Source organism: Pezoporus flaviventris, unplaced genomic scaffold (assembly GCF_033815535.1).
Source record: "Pezoporus flaviventris isolate CSIRO_AGI_PZ_B2104156 unplaced genomic scaffold, CSIRO_AGI_Pfla_v1 ptg000031l, whole genome shotgun sequence".
In the NCBI taxonomy this organism is placed as follows: domain Eukaryota; kingdom Metazoa; phylum Chordata; class Aves; order Psittaciformes; family Psittacidae; genus Pezoporus; species Pezoporus flaviventris.
In genome coordinates this window covers 46,359,447-46,383,911 of record NW_026892579.1, presented here as the reverse complement: position 1 = coordinate 46,383,911, position 24,465 = coordinate 46,359,447, and the positions used below count along the sequence as shown (strand labels likewise).

Sequence of the window (24,465 nt, the reverse complement as noted above, 5' to 3'; positions counted from 1 at the left end):
AGCCTAAATGGATTAAATTAGTAACAAAAAGTGGACTTTATGTCAACTAGCTATGTGAAAGTTAGCTGCCTACATCAAAACAGAGTATTTATGGCCTCTCTGTAGCCAGTGGAGATAAATAGGCACTTCAGAGGGAAACTCCTTTTCAGACAACTTTATTTGGATGGGATGAATCACCATGTGGAAATTCTGTTATTTCTATTGACTACAGACGGAACATAAATAAGCAGATTAGACATGTACTTCTATGTCTCAGATAAAGTTCATTTCCTCTGTCTTTCTCTACTTAACCACTTTAAATCAGTAAACAGATCAGACACATAACAACACATAGTGAATAGAAAGGACAGTCAGGAATGTTGAAAGGATGCCACAGAAGCTGATTGTGTCCTCCACTTCCCCAAACAAAACCATCAGGAACAGGTGCAAGGTATTAAATAAAATACAATTGTTATCCTGTGTACTCAGTTTTGCATTCCTTATTGTATTTTGCAGGAACAAAATCTAGTAGTGCCATAGATTTCAAGGGTAAAAACATTCCTGATGACAAGGAGAAAGAAGACGAAGAAAATGAGGCATGGGATTTTTTCAAAGAGGAGAAGACACCTGACTTAATCCCACAGCTTTCGTCAGTGGAAAATGACAAAAGGGAGAAAAAAGAAGAGGAAGAGGAGGAAGAAGAGGAAGATTTAGACCCTCTTGGTATTATCAGGTATGGCTGGTAGTGCCTTTGTTACTTAGCTTTTAGCCTAGTTTTCTAAACAAATAAGGCTGTTCTATGTCACTGTCCCCTCATCCTGGTATTTTATAACGTTGACCACTTTCAGCTGAATTTCACAGAGGAGGAGAGACCTCTGCAGTTCATGAAGGAGGTGCCTTGGTAGAGGGAAGAGACTTTGTAGTGTCTCTTAGTGCGTTCCTCAGGAAATCCAAGTGACAGAGGGACATTGTGAATACCTTGATAACGGTCTCATCTATAGTAGGTACTTTACTGGACACTGCAGGGTTCCAACGTAAAACATAAAGCCACCACGGTCCATTGGATGTGCTGATCTGGAGTACACTGGTGTTTACAGTGTCTGGAACTACTTTTGAGCTTCCTTGTGTCTACAAGGAGATAAAGTTACAGCAGCATAAAGACCAAAAGAGCCAACATTTCAGTTGTTCTGTTCACGAATAGACTTTTCATTCTTTCTTCCCTTATGTGAAAGTGTCACATGCTAAACGCTGCTAAGGCATAAGCAATAAAGCTTGAGAAACAATAATTGAATCAAGGCTTGCTGATGTTAGTATCTGGGTTTGCTTACCTATGCAATAATTATCTGACAGTTATTTTCTTCTCTTCAAGATGGGATTTCTCACTTAATTCCCAAAACCATTTCTAACTGCTGAAGCCTGGAAGCAAATTTAGCTCCTCAGTGCCTGGTATCGTGAGTAGTGATGACTCCTTTTAGGGTGTCTCAAGCTTTAGATGTCCAAGTAGAAAAGGCTTAACAGTTCTTGATCTTCAGTAAGCACTGATTGACTCAACTGAATTGTTTCAGCCACCCACAGTCACCAGCCACTTTGAATTTCTTTCTCTTTGACTCAGTGCTTTCAAAATGCTACTTCATAACAATAGGGAGTAACTGAGGAGTAACAAGCTAGAGCTGTCTCTTGGTGTTTCCCAGTTGCCTTGAATCATTTCCAAAGGGATCATTCACTCTCGCCTCTAAGCTGAAGTCTCCCACACTAGATCGGGTCAACTACAATGATTAATACTGGAAGCACCATTTGGACTTTGCTTCTGCTATTAAAATCATGTGGTCGTTGATGTCAAGATATCATCCTTTTTAGTTGAAGTATTTAATCCTTTATGTATCACCAGAAAACTTCAAATGTTATTCTTTTGACAAAGCATGTGCTTAGTTACTCAGCATCAAAATTACTCTTTTGTTGAAGAGTATAAAAAAGTTAAATATTTACAGTGAGAAGTTAGATAAAGCAGTACTTCCCACAAAATGGTCCTTAGCTGGTAAGTTTACAAAAGAAGCTGTCATTTTTTTGGATAAGAAAATGATCTATTGGGTTAGCATATGCAATGTTGTATTTTCTGACTTACAACAACTAGAAGCTGTCAAGAATTTGTGGTTCCAAAACAAGCAAAAAGTTTGCTTTTCTGCTCTGCACAGTTTGACAGAGCATTTGAAAGTCTTGATTATTTTGGTCTTTTGATGCTTTGAAGGATGGCAAGATCTGATATTTAATCCTCATTTAGTTTATTATTTCCATTCCTTTAGAGAACAGAATTCTTACGGAATCAGAGTAACTTCATTTATATAAGAAGTATGGTCTTTACCGGGACCAAACTACAGCATGACATGTTATGCAGTCAGATGTTTTTCACTCTAAACCAGTGGTTTGCTATCTATAAAAAATAATAAATTTCCATGTGTGTTTAACATTATTTTTGTAAGTCTCACATGTACAGTGTTGAGGCAGGAACATGAAAGCAAAACCAAGAATCCTGAATCTGATTTTGTTTTCTCTATACTCCTATAACTCACCCTGCTTCCATGGAAGGTATTTTCACTTCACACCAGTGGAAATCAGATTGGACGTAAGAACCACATCCCAGCTTTATGCCATCTAGTAATAGGTGTTTAGGTAAGAGGCCAAAGTCAGGAGCTTAGCTGTCAGCAGATGGGTATTTCTTAGGTGCCTGTTTCGGGGTGTTTTCTATGCCCATTGAAATGATTGGTGCTTTCATGCTGTAAAGAGGGAGCTTGCAGGCCTCACAACTTTAGGTCTTCCAGTATACTTGAAGTTACTTTTGGATAGGAATGAATAAAAAAGGAGGTGATGCAGACTATATAAATACATTTAGTAAACTGCTCCCTAATGCCCAGTAAATTCAGGTTAAAAAAAAAAATCCACTATTCTTTCCTCTGTGAAAAACCTTTGAAAAGCTGTAAAATCAGCACTGAAACAAGCCAATTGATTCCAAGCAGTATCAGTGACCAGGATGCTTTGAGCAGCAGAGCTGTGACCTGAGCTGAATCATGTATTTGGCATGATCCTACAGGGTTTTTTTCTTTCTGGATGAGGATGAAACTGCTCCAGTAGCACAGGCCTCCATATGTTGTCAGCACGCTTCATTTGGTAACAACTTTTCCTTCTGGGCTAGAAAGCTGTGACTTGGGCTTGGTGTAGCACTGCTGTTGTGCTGCTGAAGCATCAGATATCCAGTTAAATATACTGGCCTTGGGGATAAGGGATAAACTAGGGCCTTTTTTTCTGTTTTTATTTCTGGTGATCATCCAGTGGAAGCTCATAATGGTCTGGTTCCTTTTGCCTGGAGGAGACATCCCAGTTGCACTGATTCTCCCATTCAAGGCTGTGTCTGAGTTGCTGTTTCATGTCTGGTGGGCAACTCACTTGCCAATTCTGCTCTTCCTCTTTTGTGGGTATAAACGATGGTCTAGGAACTTTGTATTTTTCTGCTGTATGATTCTCATGCCCCAAAACTTTCTTTATGTATTAGCAGGGCCATAGCTGGGATTCTTAACAGCAGTAAGACTGTGTTTTTCCTTGTTGAAATCAGGGACATCTCAAAAACCATAATTCATATTTCTGATCTGAATTGTGAGCTTTTAAAACCCCTTCTCCTTTATTTCCTCCTCCCTCTCCATCCCTCCCCCCCCCCCCCCCATCTTTTAACACTAATATCTTTTAGAGAATTTTACTTCTAAACTGCAAAATAGTACTGTGTGGCTAGTCACAACTGCAGGGGTTTCTCCAACTGGAATGCCATCAGGAATGAAAGAAGCAAGAATACTAGATCCAAAAGAGGCTAATCCTCTGAGGGGAAAGGCGTGGAAGACAGCAACAAGATGGAGGAGCTATTCACCCTCAGCTGTGCTGGGGCCCATTGTCTGAGGTTGACTGAGCAGTATCTGGCTATGGCTGTATCACTGTATTCTCCAAATTAAGTTTGCTATATCTAGAATGCTCACTGGAAATGGCTTCTGGCCTGTGCTACCTCCTGTGCTGTGGTTTGGATAGTTTAGGAAAAGCCAGGTTGTCCCATGCCAGGGGAGTACCAGGAGCTGCTTAAGAGCTGAATTGTTGAACTTAGCTCCTGTGCTCAGGCCCAGGGTGTGAAGGAATTACTAAACAAAGTATTATGGGCTTGAGCTGCTCTGCCCATGGGGGTTAGCTTTCTGCTTGATGCTGTGTTTTCTCCCAGTCTGCCTTGAGAGTTCCCTACAGTTTTGCTTTCTGTAAAGAATTCAGACAACTATTTGTGGATATTTTACTTGATTTAAGCAGAATCAAATTAGGCATTTCTAGCACTGAATCTTAAAACAACTAAAAAACACACCATAGTAACTGAATTGGATTTTGTTGTCCTCCCTCTGTGGATGGATTGTGCAGTTTTATTGTTTATAAGTTAAAGCTAAGAGTTTTAGCATCTCTATCCTCTCACTTTGCAGTTAAAGCAACTGAATTTAGTACTTGTATTCAGTTTACTCCAATAAAGCTGAGACAGCAGCTGATTAAAATGGCTCAGAACCATCTCCTCTGAACAAAGCAGCACCAATTTTGCACAAAGAGCATGATTGCTTTAGGGGTTAAAGCATGCAGCAGCCCTTTCAGTGCTTTGATTTCTTCAGCTGCAGTTAATTTCTGAGGTAATATGTGTTCACCAGCTGGGGAGAGCTCACCTTATCCTGTGCTTTCCTTTCCTGTCTTCATCAGCTCTCCGCAGCTCTTGCAGGAGCCTCTTCACACACACAGTTCCCTCGCTTCTGTCCTTTTTCCTTGGCCTTCCTGAGTCTTTTAGTGACAACATATCTGCCCTCAGCCCTAGGTTTTTCCTGTCAAACAGCACAGAGCCAAGAGGTGGGTATTCCCCAGGCAAGAGCTTTTCTGTCTCCCTTCTCCGCCTTTCCTATTGTTTCACTGAATTTCCGCTCATGACTTCTCCTCATCCAACTCTGTGCCTTTCCAGAGGAATAATGACGTGGGTAGATGGAACCTTTGTATCTGTTGTGTTTAAACATAGATACAGCTAAATCCTGACAATAGTTAGGAAGGGATGGCGCTGGTGAGGGCTGACCTTTAGGGGGCCTGCTGCCAGAAGTTTTTAAAAGCCTTGTAGCTAGTTGTTGCTGGGGTCAAGCTCAACCATGCCTGCTGTCAGAGGTTTGCCATTGCTGGGTTTGCTAGTAAGGAGATTATTAAAGGACTAGGAGCCTTTTCTGGCTGCAGATGAAATGGGCCATGGCTTTGAGCAACAGATTGGCAGGAGCAGCCAGACCTGGCCTTGCCAGAGCTCCACAGATTCAGCGTGGCTGCAAGAGGAGGCAGGTTGGCACACAAGCCAGCAGTTGTTCCTGGGTTGTCCCCTATACCTGTGTGTCTCCCAGCCCCCTAATGGAAGCCAGGGTAGAGTCTGACTACTGAGCTCTTCACACCAGTGCTTCCTTCCCTTCCTAAAATGGACTAAGAGTCTTTTGTCTTTGCAGGAGAAATGAATGGCAACTTTTGATCTTGCTTACTCAGCCAGAAACCTTGGGCTGCTGAGAGTGGCTGACGAAGAGGCAGAAATTGGTTTCAGGGGAGTCCTGCATTTATCATCTTTCTGAGTGGTTTTATTGATGGAGTGACCAGAGCTGTAATAGGTGAGGGCAGTGTGCTTGCTGGCTCAAGTGGTGTTGTGACACAGCTCCTTGTCTACTGGACAGATGGTCTGGAGCAGACTTGTCAAAATGTGTGTTCAGCTGCTGTGCCTTCTGTGCTTCCTTGGTTGGCAGGTTTGTACTGCTACTCCTCAGGATGCCGCTCCTCAGGTATCCTACTTCTCAGCCACTCATAAATTCACAACTGCCTTTTGGTCTAGCTAGGTATGTGCATGACTTCCCCTCTAAATACAGTAGGATTCATATACAGCAGTAGAGATCAGCTTGAGACAGAGTGAAGACATCAAAACATTAAAGAAGAGAGAAGAGATGGGTTATTTTTTTCTTTAGTGAAATTCAGATAGTTAGAACAATGAACAAGAAAAGAGCAAGCTTTGTTTTCCTAGCAGTGTGTGTACCTGTGGTCACAGCTGTGAAGCCATCAGAGATTTAAACAGGCAGATCTTCATTTTGTGCCAGTTGTAGAGTCACAAGCTTAGGTAGCAAGACATGCTTGACCATGCATTTTGCTAAGTGGCACAAGTTCTTGCCACCATTCCAATCCAGCTGCTGTCAGATTGGCAACTTGCAGAATCCCAGTAAACAGCCCCACTGGTCTTCTACTGAAACATTTCTGACAGTTGAAATTTTTCTGAAAACCAAGGACATAGTGTGGTGGAGTGTTCTTCCCCACCAAAGAGAGGCAAGGGAAGAAAAGGCAGCAAAAAGTTTGTATTACCCATCCAGTCAGAGGATAAGCCTCACTTAATTTTGATAAATTGTCTGATCTCAGCTTTTTTTAGAGGCAACCTTAACACCTTGGAGGTATTTTAGAGGGTCCAGCAGGATGTCAGGGATGCTGTCCTTGCAGGAATTCAGTCCCTCCAATTTGTCTGTCCTGAACTTTTTTTGTTCATAGGTGCTTTGTGAATGTTGTTTTCCTATGCAATGGGCTTTCCTTTCTCTTCTGCTTCCAATCCACACTGGAGCGGAGCTTCCCACAGGTTTCTTTACTGCAAATCTTTCTGTTCCCACACAGATGGAAGGTGATTGCAAGAAAACACTCAAAAATGAAACCATGTTTAGCTATTGAATCTCACAGAATCATCTATATGTTGTGTCTTATGAGTGGAAAAAACATATTATCTTAGACTATGTTTTCCATGGGAGAACTTTACCAAGGCCTGCATGGTTCCAGGTAGTAGAACTGAGAACCTTTTCTAGCTGTACTTTCCAGTCAGGAGAATCGAGTTGGGTGTGCAAAAGACTCAGCCCTCTTTTCATTGCTGAGGTAGTGATAACTGACTGTGAGCAAGGAAAACTGAGATTTGCTGGTACCCTTGGGCTTGCAACTGGCATTTGTTACATCCATAGGCAGTCCTTTGGAAGACCCTGTTTGACAGGTGATTGCAAAAGCCCTGCTGCTATATCCACTTCTGGCAATCAGGACAAACTGTACCTTGGGATCAGAGCTAGGGCACACAGACGGTGGAGAAATCTGGAAGAGAGTGGGTGCATAACTTACAAAGTTGGCTGCTCTGTGTTTTCTTTTATTCTAGAAATAGTCACTTCCCTGACCTAAGGAAAACTTGTGAGAGTTCTTCCTTGTGCCAGCATTGTCCTTATCTGCATTCATATTTCCTGGTCTAGTGCTGTAGTTTTGGTCCCATAAGATTATGCAGTCATTATTTTCCCAGGTTTTATGTTGCATGTTGAAGCAAGTGCCTTAGTTAAACTTCAGTGCTGAGTTTCTGTCATGGCTGTCATGAGTGATTCCTGTACATACACAGCTGGAACATGAGATCCTTTGGGAAGGAGTTTAAGTAATTATTTTAATGTGCTTCATTTTCTTTATAAATAGAACACTGAATATACTTTAATGGATTTTATAAATAGTAAATTTTTGTTTATACCATCATCCTAAACCCAAAGGATTGCAAATAACTGTGTAGTCTCTGTAGTATTGCAGCTGTGTATGCCATCCGGCACTGTTTTCAAGCAGAACACTGTCGTGGTTTAAACCCAGTCAGGCAGCTCATTCACTCTCTCCCCCCCTTCTTGCCCTCCCCCTGCTCCCGGAGGGACGGAGAGGAGAATCGAAAAGAATGCAACTCCCATGGGTTGAGATAAGAACAGTTTAGTAACTAAGGTATAACAAATCACTACTGCTACCACCAATAATAATAATGATAAAGGAAATAACAAGGGAAGAGAATATAACACCTCAGCATCACCTGACCAATAACTCACCCCACCTCACCAGACCTAGCACCAACCGATACCTCCTCCAACCCCACAGACTCCTAGCCCTTCCAGGTAACTCTCAGTTACCTCCTGGGCATGGATGTGCTGTGTTATGGAATACCTCTTTGGCTAGCTTGGGTCAGGTGTCCTGTGGGTCAGGTGTCCTGTCTCTGCTTCCTCCCAGCCTCCCCTCCTCCCTGGCAGAGCATGAGGCTCACAAAGTCCTTGGCCAGACCAAAACATCAGTGTTATCAGCTCTGTTCCCAGGCCGAAAGTCAAAACACAGCACTGCACCAGCTACCAAGAAAGAGGAAAATGACTGCTACTGCTGAACCCAGGACAAACATAAACACAACTACACCTAGGCTAAAATGCAGCAGGGGCTTATTAGCTTAGCACAACACTCCATTGCAGCATAGACACTAAGTGAAGAACACGCAACTCAACTGGAAACGCAGGGGAAATTGCAGTGATGTAAATACCCAGTTAGAAGTTGACCAGCTTGCTGAAGTACAAGTAGGTATGTCTGCTTTTAAGAGAGATGTGACAGGATTTTAGTGGACCTGGTTCATTGTTTACAATGTATTAAAGCAATAAAACCACACAGTTTTCTGTATATAGAAAACTTGTAGAGCCAAGTAATGTCAGAGAACTGGCATGAAATAGCATTGCCACTAGCTGGCACCAGCTTTTAAATAATTCCCATAGTCCTTTAAGTGAACTCTCAGCTTTTGATTTTACCGTCCTGCTTAACAGTGACGTGCAGTCATTAGTAGCAGTGCAGAACTAAACAGCAATGAAGGCGTGCAGAAGCTGCCATGAGCCATTCTGCAGTCATACCAAGCAAGTGTTAACCGAGACAGCTTCGTAGGAGGCAGGGAATCTTTTAGAAAGGGTACAGGATAAATTTACAACCACAAGGAATCAAAATTTTGTTTTTGTTTTTGTTATTTTTTTTTACTTCTGCTTTGGAAGAGGATTGAACATGATGTAATTGGGCAGATTTAAACATGTTTTGTCTTATGGACTTTACAATAATAGGATGACTCAAGTTCTTAATTAGAATAAAAAAGCGTTACCTCATTGATTAGCCTGCTCCTTTCACTAAGGCACTGGAAATCTTTAATCAACAGACGCAGGGAACTACCTGTGGATGAGACAAACTGCTAATGAGGGATGAATTCAGAAGTGCCCTGTTGCTTTTCTGTTCACCAAGTATAACAGAATTGTTTGCCGCAGAAGAAGCTGTCTATGGGGTGAATGTGTGCTCAGTTTAAATCGAAATAGGAGACTTGCTTTTCCTTTCATCTGATGCTGTCAAATTCCTAATTCAGCAGGCTTAATAAAACCATTGTTCCCTTTTCCCCATGGATATGCTGCAGAAGTTTCTGTCTTCGTTTCAAAGGATCAAAGAACTGGCTTTTGGAAAGCCATTTTTGGAAGCAATATGTAAAGCTTTGCCAGAAATGCATGAATTGGCCATTGTAACTATGGGCTGATACTAATTCACACAGGTAGGGATCACATCACTTGCAACTGCCCCTTGCGACATTTGGCAAGATCCAAAATCATCTGAAGTGCCAGGGAAAGAAGGAGTGTCCTTAAGCACATCTGGGATTCAGCAACTCTTCATTCTGCACTTGAATCTCTCAGGTCCTGTTGCAGTACTTAAAAGCTAGATCTCTCTATTATCCTTTTGATAAAAAGAATAAAACTGATGTTATGGGTCTCTCTGAGGAAGTTTCCCCTTGCACACAAATTCGGATTGTTGTTAATGATAGTTGTCACTAAAGTGAAAAATGCTTTTTAGTGATTTCCACACATTTTGTATAGGGTCAAAACCTTTCTTTCCATATTGCCTGAGATGTCCAGTCATGTCCAGGTCATAAGGGAGGGTAAAATGTATTATCACAGTAAAGTACGCAGCTGTCATGATTTGACTGTGGCTAAACTAGTAAATAAAAGCAGACAGGAATTATAGCCTTGCTCTGTGCCAACTAGGATGAAGTAGCTTCCGTCCAACAGCTAAATCCTTCTGCTCCCCTAAGCAGGTTGGCCACATCCAAAACAGGAAGGGCCCTGAGCTTGTAGTGATCCCAAAACTATGTCCAGGCATCATTTGGGAAAGCAGTAATTAGCTTGGGGCAAATTCATGCCAGGAAGCATGCTGAAAAGTCACAACAGAGATACTGTGTACCATTATCTCAGCCCAAGCTCTGACCACATTTTATTTGCTGGTATAAATGTTGGCTTTTTGTCATCAACAGGGCAGCCTGAAGAAGGTGCGTATTTAGGAGTCAGGATTAGAGCTGCTGGGGCCCTGTAATGAGGCTTTTCTTGGTGCAGTCTGTGTCTGGCTCCGTGATTATAAAACATGAGGGGCAGTTTGCAGAGTATGTAGTTGGCTGCAGTGGTTCCTATCAGCTAGTACTCTTTTGGGTGATGGTGGGCACAGCTCAGGAGCAAGCTCAGGAGCAAGCTGATGGGTGTGGCCAGCCTGTTTTGGAGTGTAACACAGTTCAGCTGTGTGGTGTGAGCCATGGTGCATCAGTTGACTAAGAAAGGTCCTGACTTGGGTTTTTGCTAGTATGGACTATTTTCTGAGATCTGCTCTCTGAACCATGATTTTCTGTAATAACTGTTACTTATTTGGCATGATACACAAACTGGTTGGAGTGGCTTGGATGGAAGATTTCCAAGCTTCTCTCTTTCTTGCTTTATTGCCTTTTGTCTGTAATAGCATCTGATGCGTTCTTGAAGGCACCATTAAACACAAAACACAGTGTCATGCCCTCAAAACCACCTTACAACATTATCTAGACTCATTTGCTAAAGACATCTCATTTTTCATCTGTATGATGGGTTATCTGACAGCATAGGCTGTTGCTGTGTTTAACAGTATTGTCCTGGAAAGTTGTTCCCAAGTCATCCATCTTTCTCATCTTGTCTGTGAGTGACAGAGCCATGGCCCCAACTGTTTTGTGATATGAAAAAAGAAAATACATTCTTAAGAGGCTCCTGAGGTCTAACCCCAACTTCCTCCCTCAGGGGCTGTTACAGCAGCCCCTGACCTCACTGGACTTGGTTCCTCGAGTGCATTGATGATAATTTCTTAATGCAAATGGTGGACAAACCAACTAGGAGAGGAGCGCTGCTGGATCTAGTACTCACCAACAAGGAGGGTCTGGTTGAAGTGGTGATGGTCAATGGCAGCCTTGGCTGCAGTGACCATGAGATGGTGGAGTTTAGGATCCTGTGTGGGAGGAATAGAATACCTAGCAAGGCCACAGTTCTGGATTTCCAAAGGGCCAACTTTGGCCTCTTTAGTCAGTTGCTAAGGGAAGTCTCATGGGAAGGGGTACTAGGTGGTGAAGGGGCTCAAGAGAGTTGGTCAGTATTCAAGGACCACTTCTTCCAAGCTCAGGATTAGAGTATCCCAATGGGTAGGAAGTCAAGTAGGGGAACCAGGAGACCAGCATGGTTAAACAAGGAACTGCTGGGCAAACTCGTACGGGAAAAGAGAATCTATGGATTATGGAAGGAGGGGCTGGCCACTTGGGAGGAATATAGGACAGTTGTTAGAGGATGCAGGGAGGCAATTAGGACAGCTAAGGCCTCCTTGCAACTTAATCTTGCAAGTCAGGTTAAGGACAATAGAAAGGGCTTCTTCAAATACATAACAGATAAAACTAACACAAGAGGCAATATAGGCCCACTGCTGAATGAGGTGGGTGCCCTGGAGACAGAGGATATAAAGAAGGCAGAGGTGCTGAATGCCTTCTTTGCCTCTGTCTTTACTCCTGCAGACTCTCCCCAGGGGACCCAGATTCCTATAGCCCCGGAAGGAGTCAGGATAAAGGAGGAGTTTGCTTTGGTGGATGAGAATTGGGTTAGGGATCAGTTAAGCAATCTGGACATCTATAAATCGATGGGTCCGGATGGAATACACCTGCGGGTGCTGAGGGAGCTGGTGGAGGTCATTGCCGAGCCACTCTCCATCATCTTTGGTAAGTTGTGGGAAACAGGAGAGGTGCCTGAGGATTGGAGGATGGCAAATGTCACGCCGGTCTATAAGAAGGGCAAGAAGGAGGACCCGGGTAATTATAGACCAGTCAGCCTTACCTCCATCCCTGGAAAGGTGATGGAACAACTTATTCTTGACACCATCTCTAGACATATCAAGGATGAGGGGGTGATTAAGAGCAGCCAACATGGCTTTACCAAGGGGAAGTCACGTCTGACCAACCTTATAGCCTTCTATGAGGAAGTAACTAGGTGGATGGATGATGGTAGAGCGGTAGATGTGTTTTTTCTTGATTTCAGTAAGGCATTTGATACTGGCTTCCGCAGCATCCTCATAGATAAGGAAGTGTGGGCTTGATGATCAGGTGGTGAGGTGGATCAAGAACTGGTTGGAAGGAAGAATGCAGAGGGTTGTGGTCAATGGGGCAGAATCTAGCTGGAGGTCTGTGACTACTGGAGTCCCTCAGGGGTTGGTGCTGGGACCAGTGCTGTTTAATATTTTCATCAATGACCTGGTTGAGGGAACTGAGTGTACCTTCAGCAAGTTTGCTGATGATACTAAACTGGGAGGAGTGGCTGACACACCAGAGGGCTGTGTTGCCATTCAGCAAGACCTGGACAGGCTGGAGAGTTGGGCGGAGAGGAACTTGATGAAATTCAACAAGGGCAAGTGTAGAGTTTTGCATCTGGGGAAGAACAACCCCATGTACCAGTATAGGTTGGGGGTTGACCTGCTTGACAGTAGTGAAGGGGAAAGGGACCTGGGGGTCCTGGTGGATAGGAGGATGACCATGAGCCAGCAATGTGCCCTTGTGGCCAAGAAGGCCAATGGCATCCTAGGATGCATTAGAAAGGGTGTGGTTAGTAGGTCAAGAGAGGTTCTCCTCCCCCTCTACTCTGCCTTGGTGAGGCCGCATCTGGAATATTGTGTCTAGTTCTAGGCCCCTCAGTTCAGGAAGGACAGGGAATTGCTTGAAAGAGTCCAGTGCAGAGCTACAAAGATGGTGAAGGGAATGGAACATCTCTCTTATGAGGAGAGGCTGAGGGAGCTGGGTCTCTTTAGCTTGGAGAAGGGGAGACTGAGGGGTGACCTCATCAATATTTACAAATATGTAAAGGGTGAGTGTCAGGATGATGGAGCTAGGTTTTTTTCAGTGATGTCCAGTGATAGGACAAGGGGCAGTGGGTGTAAACTGGAGCATAGGAGGTTCCATGTGAACATCAGGAAAAATTTCTTTACTGTGAGAGTGACAGAGCACTGGAACAGGTTGCCCAGGGGGGTTGTGGAGTCTCCTACATTGGAGATGTTCAAGGCCCGCCTGGACAAGTTCCCGTGTGATGTACTCTAGGTTACCCTGCTCTTGCAGGGGGGTTGAGGTCCCTTCCAACCCCTGGGATTCTGTGATTTTATTTGTTCAGTGGTTCTGCCAAGAGACAATGGCTGTGCCACACAATGCAGGATGCTCAAGTGGGAAGGAGAAGCATGTGCTCCAGAGCTGCTCAGCGAAGGCCTGAGGGGAATTAGTTATGACTCTTAGTTTCAAAGATATCCTGCTTAGGCTGCAGATAGTTCACTTCTGGTTTTCAGGACTGTGTTTCATTCCTGATCTGTGAAAGAACAGTGTTGGCATGCCCTGCCACATAGAGGTGCAGAGAAAGTGAATTCTGAAAGTTTGGAGGCCATCCAAACATTTGGGTAACACTCAAACCCTTCATACATATGTTATGCCAGAGGTTCTACCACCTTTGCTGATGGGCTCTGCCTTGGCCAGCAGTGGGTCCGTTTTGGAGCTGGCAGCATTGCCTCTATCAGACATAGGGAAGCTTCTAGCAGCTTCTCACAGAAGGCACTTCTGCAGCTACCCCTGCTACCTAAACCTTGCCACACAAACCCAGTACAGCAGGCACCGGTGTCCTCCTGTGGGGGTGCAAAGGAAGATGAACATAGACAAGAGCAAGGCCAGAAGCTGCAGATAAGAGCTGAGCAGGCAGCACAGAGGGGCTCGGTAAGGGGGACAAAGCAGCCCCATGAGTCACCCACCACCTGGGCATTTTGGCCATTTTTTTATGTACTGTTGGTTCTCTGTCCTAGCCATTTGCCATGTGACAGGTCTACTGTAGCATTTCTCCTTATGAATCCAGATCCTGAAATGTCCTGAGTCTGTGTTTTCTGTCTGAAATCATTGTTCTTTCCTCCAGCATTGTTACAGCCACTGTAACGTGAGGGAGTAGAAGTTTAAAACATTGTGTAGTTATTTGTAATTGCTACTCCCCTGCTGTCATCAGCATCACTTCACTACTTTTGCACTAGTCCCTCCTGCTGATACAGATTAGTGATACAATTTCTGCTTCCCCTGTGTATTCATCAAAAGATCCTCCTTACCAAACCTCAGTTCATTTCTTACATCAATTTACTAGGTAACTTAGTTGCACAAGTTTCTGCACCAATGTAAAATGGCATAACTTTAATATACTTTGAGTCTATGTAGGATTTGTGAGTCAGGAATTTGGCCCAGAGGATCGTTACTTGCCCAGTCTCATACAATGAGTTCACAGCAGCTAATCCTGAAAAGAGCTTTCCTTGGGCTTATAGACACTACACGCTTGCTGGTTTTTGTTCCCATACAAGCATGAGGTCTCACGTTGTCAGGGATGCCTGAGACATTTACAAGCATTGCTACCCACAGTCTGTGTTCCTGTTTTTCCCTGCTGCATCCCTTGCAGCACATGAATCTTCACCAGCCCCAAGGGGGATGGCTGGCAGTAGCAGATCATCAGGTAGCTAAGTAGGAGCAAGGAGCAGGGTCTGCAATGAATCAGTTGGGTGTATCTGTAAGCTCACGCTGCTTGTGTCAAGTCATAATTCTCTAGGGATGAGATACTAGTTGGAGGCCTCACTGAGATCATCCATCTGCCATCTCTGAAGAGTGCTGTGGAATAGCAAGTGTTGGTCTGGCTGAGTTGAGCTCAGAGACATTTTTTGCCAATAGAAGGGGAATTTATTTTGGTTATGATTTTAGAATATTATCATCACTGTTAAATAACACCAGCACTGAGCTGGATCTCACGCATGAGCCAGAACACTTGTAAAGACTACTTATTTCTTTTTCTTTTAGTCCCCTGTCTGTGCATTACTTGTGTTTATCAGGTTTCTGTGGTCTGCAAAAGGCTCACGCTTCCCCACCTGAACCCGTCCATTCAGCATGACAGCCAGCTCAGTGGCCAGCCCCTGAAATCACTTCTGTTGCAAAACCTTGTGTGCTAAGAAATTGGCCCAGTTAATGATAAATAGGAACCCAATTTAAAAAAATGCAGAACTATATCAGCTATTTTTCTGCTTGCAGCAGAAGGAAGCCCTTTGGCAGCTGCCACAGGAGAGCCTAAGCATCTTGCTTAGGAGAGTGAATTTTGTGTCTCCAGTACTCCCTGGTGTGACTGTTCCTACAGTCTGACCTCTGGCAGTGTCTCCAACATCAGAAGAGGAATTGCTTCATGTAATAGGTGTATTGGTAATAGGTGTATTGGTTGCCTGGGGAATATTTTCACCCAGAGCAATTTTATCTTACCTCTATTAAAAAACCCCAAACAACACTAAAAACCTGAGGCAGGAAAGCTGTGTTTTCTTTTTATGAAGAGGTTTTGATCTCATGATCAGCAGGAGAGAGAAGCAGCAGCCAGAGCATACGGCCGTGTCTGCAACAGCAGTATCATTTAGCTCTGACAATATCTCACTGTGTCCTTCTATTTCCTGTGGAGCCATTTCTGTGTTGCAGTGAGAGGTTTGTTTTACCCATGGCATAACCAAGAAAAAAAGTGACCTCTGTGAACAGCAATTTATGGGGGAGGGAAGGCAGGGGGTAACCAAGCTCAGCCCCATCTTCTCTCCTCAGACCATATCATGGATCAGTTGAGACCCTGCATTTTTGAAGAAGTCTGCCTCTGAATGCTAGTCCTGTTTGGCTACTGCTGGAATCTACTCACTGCTTTGGTAACTGGCCCTTCTCTGGCTTTTCATAAGCTCTGTAGATGTGATTTAACAGGTATGTCATGGAAATTTAGACTGGAACATCATTCACAATTTACTAGTTTTCTGTGGATTGGGGCGGGCCTGTGTAGGTATCAGATGAAAAAAAGAAGAGTGCCCTTCAGACAGGGTTTAATGTGAAGGCTCTGGGATTAGAGAGGCAGGAGGTTTTTTGATGCAAACATCGTCTTGTTACATTATCTGTTTGAGGCTTTTCTGTTCACAGGCAGATGAAAACTAGATTTCTGCCTGCAGTCTGGGTTCTTGTACCCATTCTGCTTTTGGATGCAATGAGAGGGGAATTCACATGATGCAGCAGCACAGAAAAATGGTCTCCTCCTGAGCAGCACTAGGAGGCTGTCACACACAGGTGGCAGGAGATGCTGCTAGATGTGATGGCATTCTGTTTGTGAGGAGGTAAATATTAGGTAATACAAAATTAAACTTTTATGAGTATACATGGAACATTCAGGCTGGCATTCCTTTGGAAGAGGCACAAAGCAGTTGCAGGTCCTGCTGATTTGACTTTAAGAAGGCCTGTAGTAACAGGACAACATTAAAACTTTCAGTTATAAACTGAAAGAGGGTAGATTTAGATTGGACATAAGGAAGAATTTTTTATTATAAGGGTTGTGGGGCACTGGAACAGGTTGCCCAGATAAATTATGATACCCCATCCCTGGCAGTGTTCAAGGCCAGGTTGGGCAGGGCTTTGAGCAACTTGTTTTACTGAGGGATGTCCCTAGTTGATCTTGAAAGTTCCTTTCTAACCCAATCCATTCTGTGACTCTGTGGTTCTGTGATTTAGAGACATGAGGGCCCAACACTTCTGGAAATAAGGTATCAACTACTCATGTGTTCAGTGGTTTTTCAGCAATTACTCAAGTACATCTAACAAGAAACTACAGTGTACATTCACGTGTGTGTTGGGCTTTCTTCACTATTTTCAGTGTTGCTTCTCCAAAATGGTTTCTGTTTTCATTTGTTGTTTTTACTTGCTAGTTATAAGAACTCTAACTACAACATCAGATTTCAGTACCATCAATTCCCTATTTGTGAGGCTGCCTGTTTTTGTGTTTGCTCCTGGATCATTGAGCATGTGGCAGATAACATGCTCGCTAGCTATGTTTTTTTCACACCCTGGTTGTTTCAGCTTGGTTGACTTTGATTGTGAAGCTGCTCAGGATATTTTGTGAAGCATTTCTCATAAAGGGACAATGTTGGCAGGTTGATTTCATTACAGTTGTCATATTTACATTCTTGTCATGTTGCACATTTTATTGCTGGGTTATACAGCATTTAGACATCACTTTACAGGCATGCAACACAGTACTTGCTCAAGAATTTGTTCTTTGGAGCTACAGACCTGTAGAAAATATTTATTAGTGTAAGAGAATGGATTTTTTTTTTCTGACAGTATAATTTTAGTCTAGAAAATCAAAGGAAAATGATAAAGAAATGGACTTTATATTAATATTCTTTGGAATGTACTCTGTAGCTGTTGTTCACTTGCTAGACATATGAGTGCCTATGTGCTTCAATAGTTACTTAGTTTAAAACTTTTTAGGAAATGTTTCTGTGTTATGATTATTGCTAGCGACCTGTACACTAAACAAAAGTTGTCCATCTGTGTTCTTGTCTGTTTTCAAATTACGTTGAAAAAGGATATAACCAGAAAGCTAAAAGACAGATTATGAAAACAGCTTGGCTTCTTTTAGGAAGAACAGGTACTCCCGAGTGCCGAGCCCTTCAGCAAAATCTCTCCCCAAAAGCAGGTCTCCAGCTGAACTCTTGAAAAATCTATTCCTTCAGGCTTTCTTTCCATCTGTTGGTCTGCTGGAACAGTAGTCCAAGGCTGGCCTAGTCTGCAGGCTGCACCAGGAGAAACTTTCCCTGCAATTGAATGCTCTTCTTCTGAGTGATTTCTAATGGATGATTTATTCCATCTATTCAGCATTATCTCATTTTGGGGCATGCCAGGGCCGTTTAAAACACTAAATTACTGTGATGTCCACAAGGAAAAGATTACTGTGTGAGGTAAAATATCCCTGTGGCTAGCACTTGTCACGCTTGCTTAATGCTCAGCAGTCAGGCTGTGTTGGGCCAACGGGCTCAGAATTTCTATTCAGCATCCCTTGCCCAAAGCATATGAGAATGACCCCTTTTGTCCTGTCTGTTGCTATGAGGCATCTTTGGGAAATGAGCACTGTTGAATGAAAAGAAAGCAGCAGATGACATTTTGTATTCTGCACGAACTAGTATATAGGTTCTTTGTTTTTCAGAAATGGTTTTCAAGAAGATGTGCTAATATTGCTGCTATTCTAGCAGTAGTTCTTTTCTTCAAGCTGGAATACAGATCTGTGAGAGTTGGGGTGCCCATTTATATTAGTATGCTCTTTCCTTGTAAAATCTTAAAATACCTAAAATACAAATATGTATATCCTGAACAAGTCTTTTTTTATTAATATTACTGTAACATTCCTTTCCTGGTGCATCATCTTATCTCTATAAAAAAAGAGTCGTATTTTCAGAATAATAAGTTTTGAAATTTTCTGGTTTGCTGAGGTTACACTTAACTCTGAATAGTTACACTCACTATTCTAACCCAGTAGTGAGCATGGGTTAGGGACTCTGTGCTGAGCACAATAGGCATGTCTTTTGATTTGAGCTGTGTGTCACCAAGCATTAGGTCTGGAGATTGAATATTTCAGAATACAGCTGTCACATATATAGGTGTGACAATATTCTGACTTTGGAGTCTCTCAGTCATCCTTGTTGTTTCCTCAGCTGACCAGAAAGCTTTCTGCATTATTGATGTGCCACTCAGACGTGGAGGCTGCCAAACAAGTGACCAACATTGTGTCACTAAACAATAACATGAGAATTGGGCACACAGAATGGGTTAGGTTTGAAAGTGTCTTCTGCATGTTTGTTGACATTTTCCTGAGCGATTTGGGAATTGTTTGGGAGCCAGGACTCTCAGCTGGATTTTCAAGTGCATCAGCATCCTGACTAGGTGGATCCATATACCCGAATTTTTTATCATCCACTTTTAGTTCATGTTAATTAGGAGGCTAGTCACTTACGAGGCAGTTTGGCTCCTTTTAGACTCAAAGCAGAAGATGGTACTGTTAGTTGAGTCATTCTCACAGTGCTCCGTGTGTAGACGTATGTGAGCTCAATTAGGTAAATAGGTTCAGCTGAACAAAGGATACATCATCTTTAGTGCTGGTTTGGTTTTTGTTAAGATTTTTAAAATTCTCTAGAGTGATATTGCAAAGTTCACTTGTTTCAGCAACAGAGAAATAGCAGTGACACTGGTCATCTTCTGCCAGCTGGATGAAGGTAGCTTCAGAATGTCAGATGCCAAGGTTGTGAGTGTGATGTATGAAGGTGCTAATGACGTAGAGGGCTTGATTACAGTAATGCTTTGTGAGACTAAAATTAACTCTCCTTGCAGCTTCTCCTCTGCATGCCAACCAGCATGTGGCTTCAAGCTCAATTCTGGGTAAGTTCCTGGTCCACTGCTTATGGGGAGGTAGCAGCAATATATAGAGAGGGGATGAGTGGACAGGGAGACACAGATCTGGGACAGCTGAAGCTCACTGTGAAACCAGAATCTCAGACAGAAACTTCCTATGCACCCTTTCTCATCCATTAACCGCTGCTCAGCTGTGCACAGCCTGGGCTGGCACAGCTAAATACAGAACCATGGGAATCCGGTTTCCCAGTTAGAGACTGACCTCAACTGAGTCCCTGTATGGATATGCTGGAATTACTTGGCAGTCCAGCTGTGGCTTCCTTAGAAGGGTAGTGAGGGAAAAGACCTCAAAGGCAGAAAAACAAATTCCTCATGTTCCTTCTGGTAGCAGTCAAGCCTTCTGGGTTTGGCCCAGTGCACTGTAACTGCTAGTGGAGTCCCTTGGCAAAACAGAAATCAAGCCAGTGGAAGAGGGCTGGTTTGATGGCTAGACTAATCAGAGGGTTGTTACCAGGACCTTCCAGTTAAATTTTGTTTTATGTGCTGTTCTTCATGACACGCTTTATGGTTCTCTTCCCTTTCTTCAGTATTTCTCACCATTTTGGTACTCATTGCTGCAAATACTTTAGCTAACTAATAGTAAAGTCTTTGTTAACCTCACTGGGGTGCCGACCTGTTGCTCAGAAATGTATTGGCTCACATACGTAACTACCTCTAGCATAACAGGCCCTTATGTTTCAGGTTGTAACTCCCTGAATGGACAAGGGATCTTATCAAAGACTTTTTGGCATTCTGTAGGTTGGCAAATGCTCATCTATATTGTTATTTGCTTCTCAAAGGATACTTTGCAAAGCATGATTTACACAAAGTTGTTCCTTCCCCAGTAGATTGGATTTATTTGTATCTACTAATTCTATTGTTAGTCGATTTGTCAGCTCTGAAAGACTGAGTCTTACTGTTCTGAGAGTTTTTTGTAAAGCATAATAGCACTCATTTTTTAACTTTTCCTTTAATACTTAGGGTCATTTGAATGGTAGATTTTTTACCACAGTTAATAAAGCAGTGAATTTGAGTTTGTGTAGAAATCCTGGGTGAAAGCTGTCTGGATTGTAGATATTCTAATTTTAGATTTTGTTAGGTTTTGGAAGAAGGCTCTTTTACAAATGCTTCAGTTTGAGGCAGTTCTTTGGAGCTGACCTTTCAAAAGTGGCTCAAATTCAGAAGTCACTTGAGACATACCCATAATGAATATAAATGCAAAAATGAGAAAATCATGAAAGCAGTGGCTTTCTCCTGATCTAAACAGAAGGTTTGTATCATAATTAGTTCTGCAAATTAGTTGCTGACAACTGCAGGTACCTTTAGTATATTGAATAAGGTGTATTTCCAAAAAAGGCCATATTTAAGTTCTGTGTGGGGCTTGATCTTAGGCCTCTAAAGTCCAGCATTTCCCATTGCTAAGAGACAAAGTGGTGGCAAGGTAATACCATGAGTTCTATTTTGGTGATAATAAACTTGTGAAAGTAACTGGAAGTAACTGGACTCCACTCTTTCTTGCGCTGGTGTAATCGGAAGAGGATTTTACAAGATTCTTTAATGTAGCTGGAATGTATGTGTAATCTTTTGACCTTGTTCTTAATTTTTTATGACTATGGTATGTTAAATGTTGATAATTAGGTTTGCTCTAGGCTGAAACCTGACCTGCTCTCTGCAAAGGAGAAGATCAGATCTTCTATTGTGAGAGGCACTCATAGGGTCTACCTTAGCAATTGCAAGACCATGACTGCTCAGAGTAAGGATCTCAGAAATATGGCAATTTCTTAGGAAGGACATCGTGTCCTAAGGAACACTTCTTTTTCAGGTTAGTTTGAATTGGACTTTTCACCCAAAGCTTTTTGCCCTCTTCTGTACATTTTCTTTTTATGCCATCTGATTTGATGCATAACTCAAGCTGCTCTACTATTGAAGCTGCCTGATAGCTTCAGCTAGTGGAACATGACTCCTGGGTATGAAAGCAAAAGGCACATGCTTTTCACTCAGTTCATGGAAGGGAATTCAGCTCTCATTGTTGAAGACACATACAAATGAGGCCTCTTAATCCAAACTACTTTTTAGCTTCCTTCTCTGGTCATGGGGAGAGGGAGAAATCTTCAGAGATTTATTGCATCCAGGTATCAGTGTTCAAAATAGATGTGATTAATTGTCCTACAAAGATGCATGTCTCTTTCCACTCTGTAGAGAAGAAGTCTAAAAATTAACTTGGTCCCACTGTCAAGTTTTTAGAAAACTAAATTTAGAGGAAGTTAATCCTGCCCTTGGTTCAAGAAAGTGCTGAGCGACATTTGTAAATTGTGCAAATAGCAGTCTGTCCAACCAATCATCTCCCAGTCCCTGCTAGCTTAAACTTAAATGTGATGTGGTCTTTGTACCACGTTTCCTCTTGGGAGGAAGAGGGGAGTGTCTAGCAACTTTATGAAAGAAGTATGCAGCAGTCAGAAACAGCAGCAGGCACTGGGAAGGAAGTGGAGACAAAGGGATTTAAAAAAACCTGTCCAAAGGGATTAGTGCAATGGATCAACCCACACTTTGTTTTTCAAGCCATTCCTTTCTGTCTATGACAGTATTGCTGGAACTGGTCATCTTTCTTATTCTAAGCTTTCTGTGTGGGAGAGTAAAACTGCTTAAATGTGATTGAGTGGTGGTTTGCACAGTACAGCAGTGTTAGCCCTGCTCCTCTAGTTCCCACTGAGTTCCTTGATAGTTAAGAATACAAAACATGAGTACAGATAGAATGTATCAGACCAACAGTCCCTCCAGCTCAACTCAATATTCTGTTCCTGCCAGCAACTAACAGATGCCAATGTACCTTTCTCTAACCCTTTCCCAGCCTCCACTTATTTTCAGCTTATGAGACTTTCTAGCCATAAATCTTTCATGTTATATGAAGAATTGCAGAGCTTTCTTGTCTCTTATGTTTTAGAACTAAAAAAACGAAGAAGGCATCTGCTCCTCCAACCAAGGAAGAGAAGCCCAAATTAACCATTTTTGAAGAGGAAGTAGATCCAGATGAAGGACTCTTTGGCCCAGAAAAAGTTTTCTCATCAGTTGGTCCCAGGAAGAAGATGAAAGAAAGTAAATCTGTTCTATATTTCTATATACGCAGAAGCTTTTAAAATGTAGTGATGCAAAGTATAAAGGCTAAATAATGACTTGGGAATGTTAAGGCAAACCTTCAGCTGGGGCAGAATCATCTAGAATCGTTCAGAAAGAATAACTAAGACCTGAAGTTCCCACAGCTGTTCACTGTTGACATTTTGGGCTGGGGTATTATAGGTCTATGGGAGCTGGATGTCTCACAGTCACTCTTCTCACACTGACAAGAGTAATGTGACCTACTCTTGAGTGCAAGAAGAAAGCAGATTTACTAAGTCACAAGAGTGCAGAGAATCGCTGCACTTCGTGGATTGGAAGTCCTTGTAAAAAAAAAAGATTGTCCACATGATTTTTTTTTTCAGCTCAGTAGCCAGATTTACTAGCTAGTGTTCATACAGGTATTGTGTTATGTGGCATGATTTACCTACAGCATTTTCTGGTTCCCCTTTCTAGATCTGAAATTATTTGAAGATCCAGACCTTGGTGGGGTGGTAAGACTGGGTGACTCACTACTGTTGCCAACTGCCTTTAAGAACAAGGTGTATGTGCTGAACACAGGTCCTGAAGAGGACACTGAAGAACTGCTGAGGTATACATCTCATAACTGTTGTGTAGAATGAAAGTGATCTGAGGAGTTATTTGGACCTCAAAAGAGATTAATTTGAGGGCAAAGCTTAAATACTTTGAATGCTAACTGTGAATCACTTGTACTTGCAAGCAAAATATAAGAAAAATATGTGTCATGGAGCTTAGAAATCAAACACAGTAAAAAGGAAAGTAGGAAGATCCTTTGAGAAAGGAAGGATGCAGGGTATTACTCTGTGACTGAAAGTAAAGGTCTTGAAGGCCCAAGGCATGCCATCTAGTCCTTGTTTTCTAACATGACACTTCTGCTTTCTGTAAGTAATCCCCAGGGGAAAACTGACCTTCGTTATGAAAAGTTAGAGACAAAGCCCAGAAACAAAGAAGAATTCAGCTTCAATGAGCTGAAATTAGGGGGTTTTGCCACATGAAGAATAGTTTTCTGCTGGTGGCTCACAAATATCTGTGCACACTTCCAGGAGGAATCCTGTGCACACCTCTACAGCTGTAAAGGACTCTTAATTAAAATCTCCATCACCCTGCATTTAATTTTTAATCTAGTAGAAAGGAGGGCTGGAGGTCAGAGTTGCAAGAGGGGATAATGTACTTGCTCTTACACTTACCTGCCCACCTTGATAGTGTAGCACTGGAATGTATCATCACATAATGTATTTTATTCCTGACATCTCTCTCACAAGGCTAATTTTCCTGCACTGATAATCTTCAAGGCATCAAGAGAGAGCCAATGCTCAGAGAGACCAGCATCACCAGGGAGTCTGTGCTCCCGTAGAGCTAAATTCATTACCTTCTGGATCTCAGGCTGGCATCTGAATGATGAGACCAGCCTGCTTCCAGTACTCATTCTTGCCAGCCGTCTCCTGTTAGGATGTATGACTTTCACAGCAGATACTAAACCTAGGAGAGAGAATCTGTGTGTGCTTTCAAACCTCTCCTGAAGCAGGTGGTTTTGCAGCTATTGCTTTCTGTGCATGCAGAAGTGCTAGCTATCTCAGTGGCAATACCTCACTTAATTTAAGCAAAGGTTAAATTGGGTTGGGTGCCATCTCACATGCCGTACTGACAGCCCACCTGATGTTTATAGAGACTGATGGGTCAGGACACGACCTGATTTAGTGCTGTAGTATAATGGGAGCAAACATGTATGTTCTTGCCATCTTGTCATTTGAATCATCTCCTACCTTCCCTTACCAGCAGACTGGTGTTATATGTTCTTACAGGGCAGTGCCAGTCTTTCCAGGCAGCGACCCTTTGTGGTGAGAGGAAATGTTCAATGT

The 24,465-nt window shown here is 42.6% G+C and overlaps 1 protein-coding gene across 1 annotated transcript in view; it reads left to right on the top strand.

Annotated features, from left to right (window-relative positions):
• The window catches only part of HS1BP3 (HCLS1 binding protein 3), a 50,292-nt gene that overhangs the window by 17,342 nt on the left and 8,485 nt on the right, over window positions 1–24,465 (top strand). Inside the window, exons 4-6 of the mRNA XM_061460883.1 lie at window positions 496–712; window positions 22,416–22,567; window positions 23,042–23,177. Of these exons, the coding sequence (XP_061316867.1) occupies window positions 496–712; window positions 22,416–22,567; window positions 23,042–23,177 (505 nt within the window). The remainder of the gene's footprint in view (window positions 1–495; window positions 713–22,415; window positions 22,568–23,041; window positions 23,178–24,465) is intronic.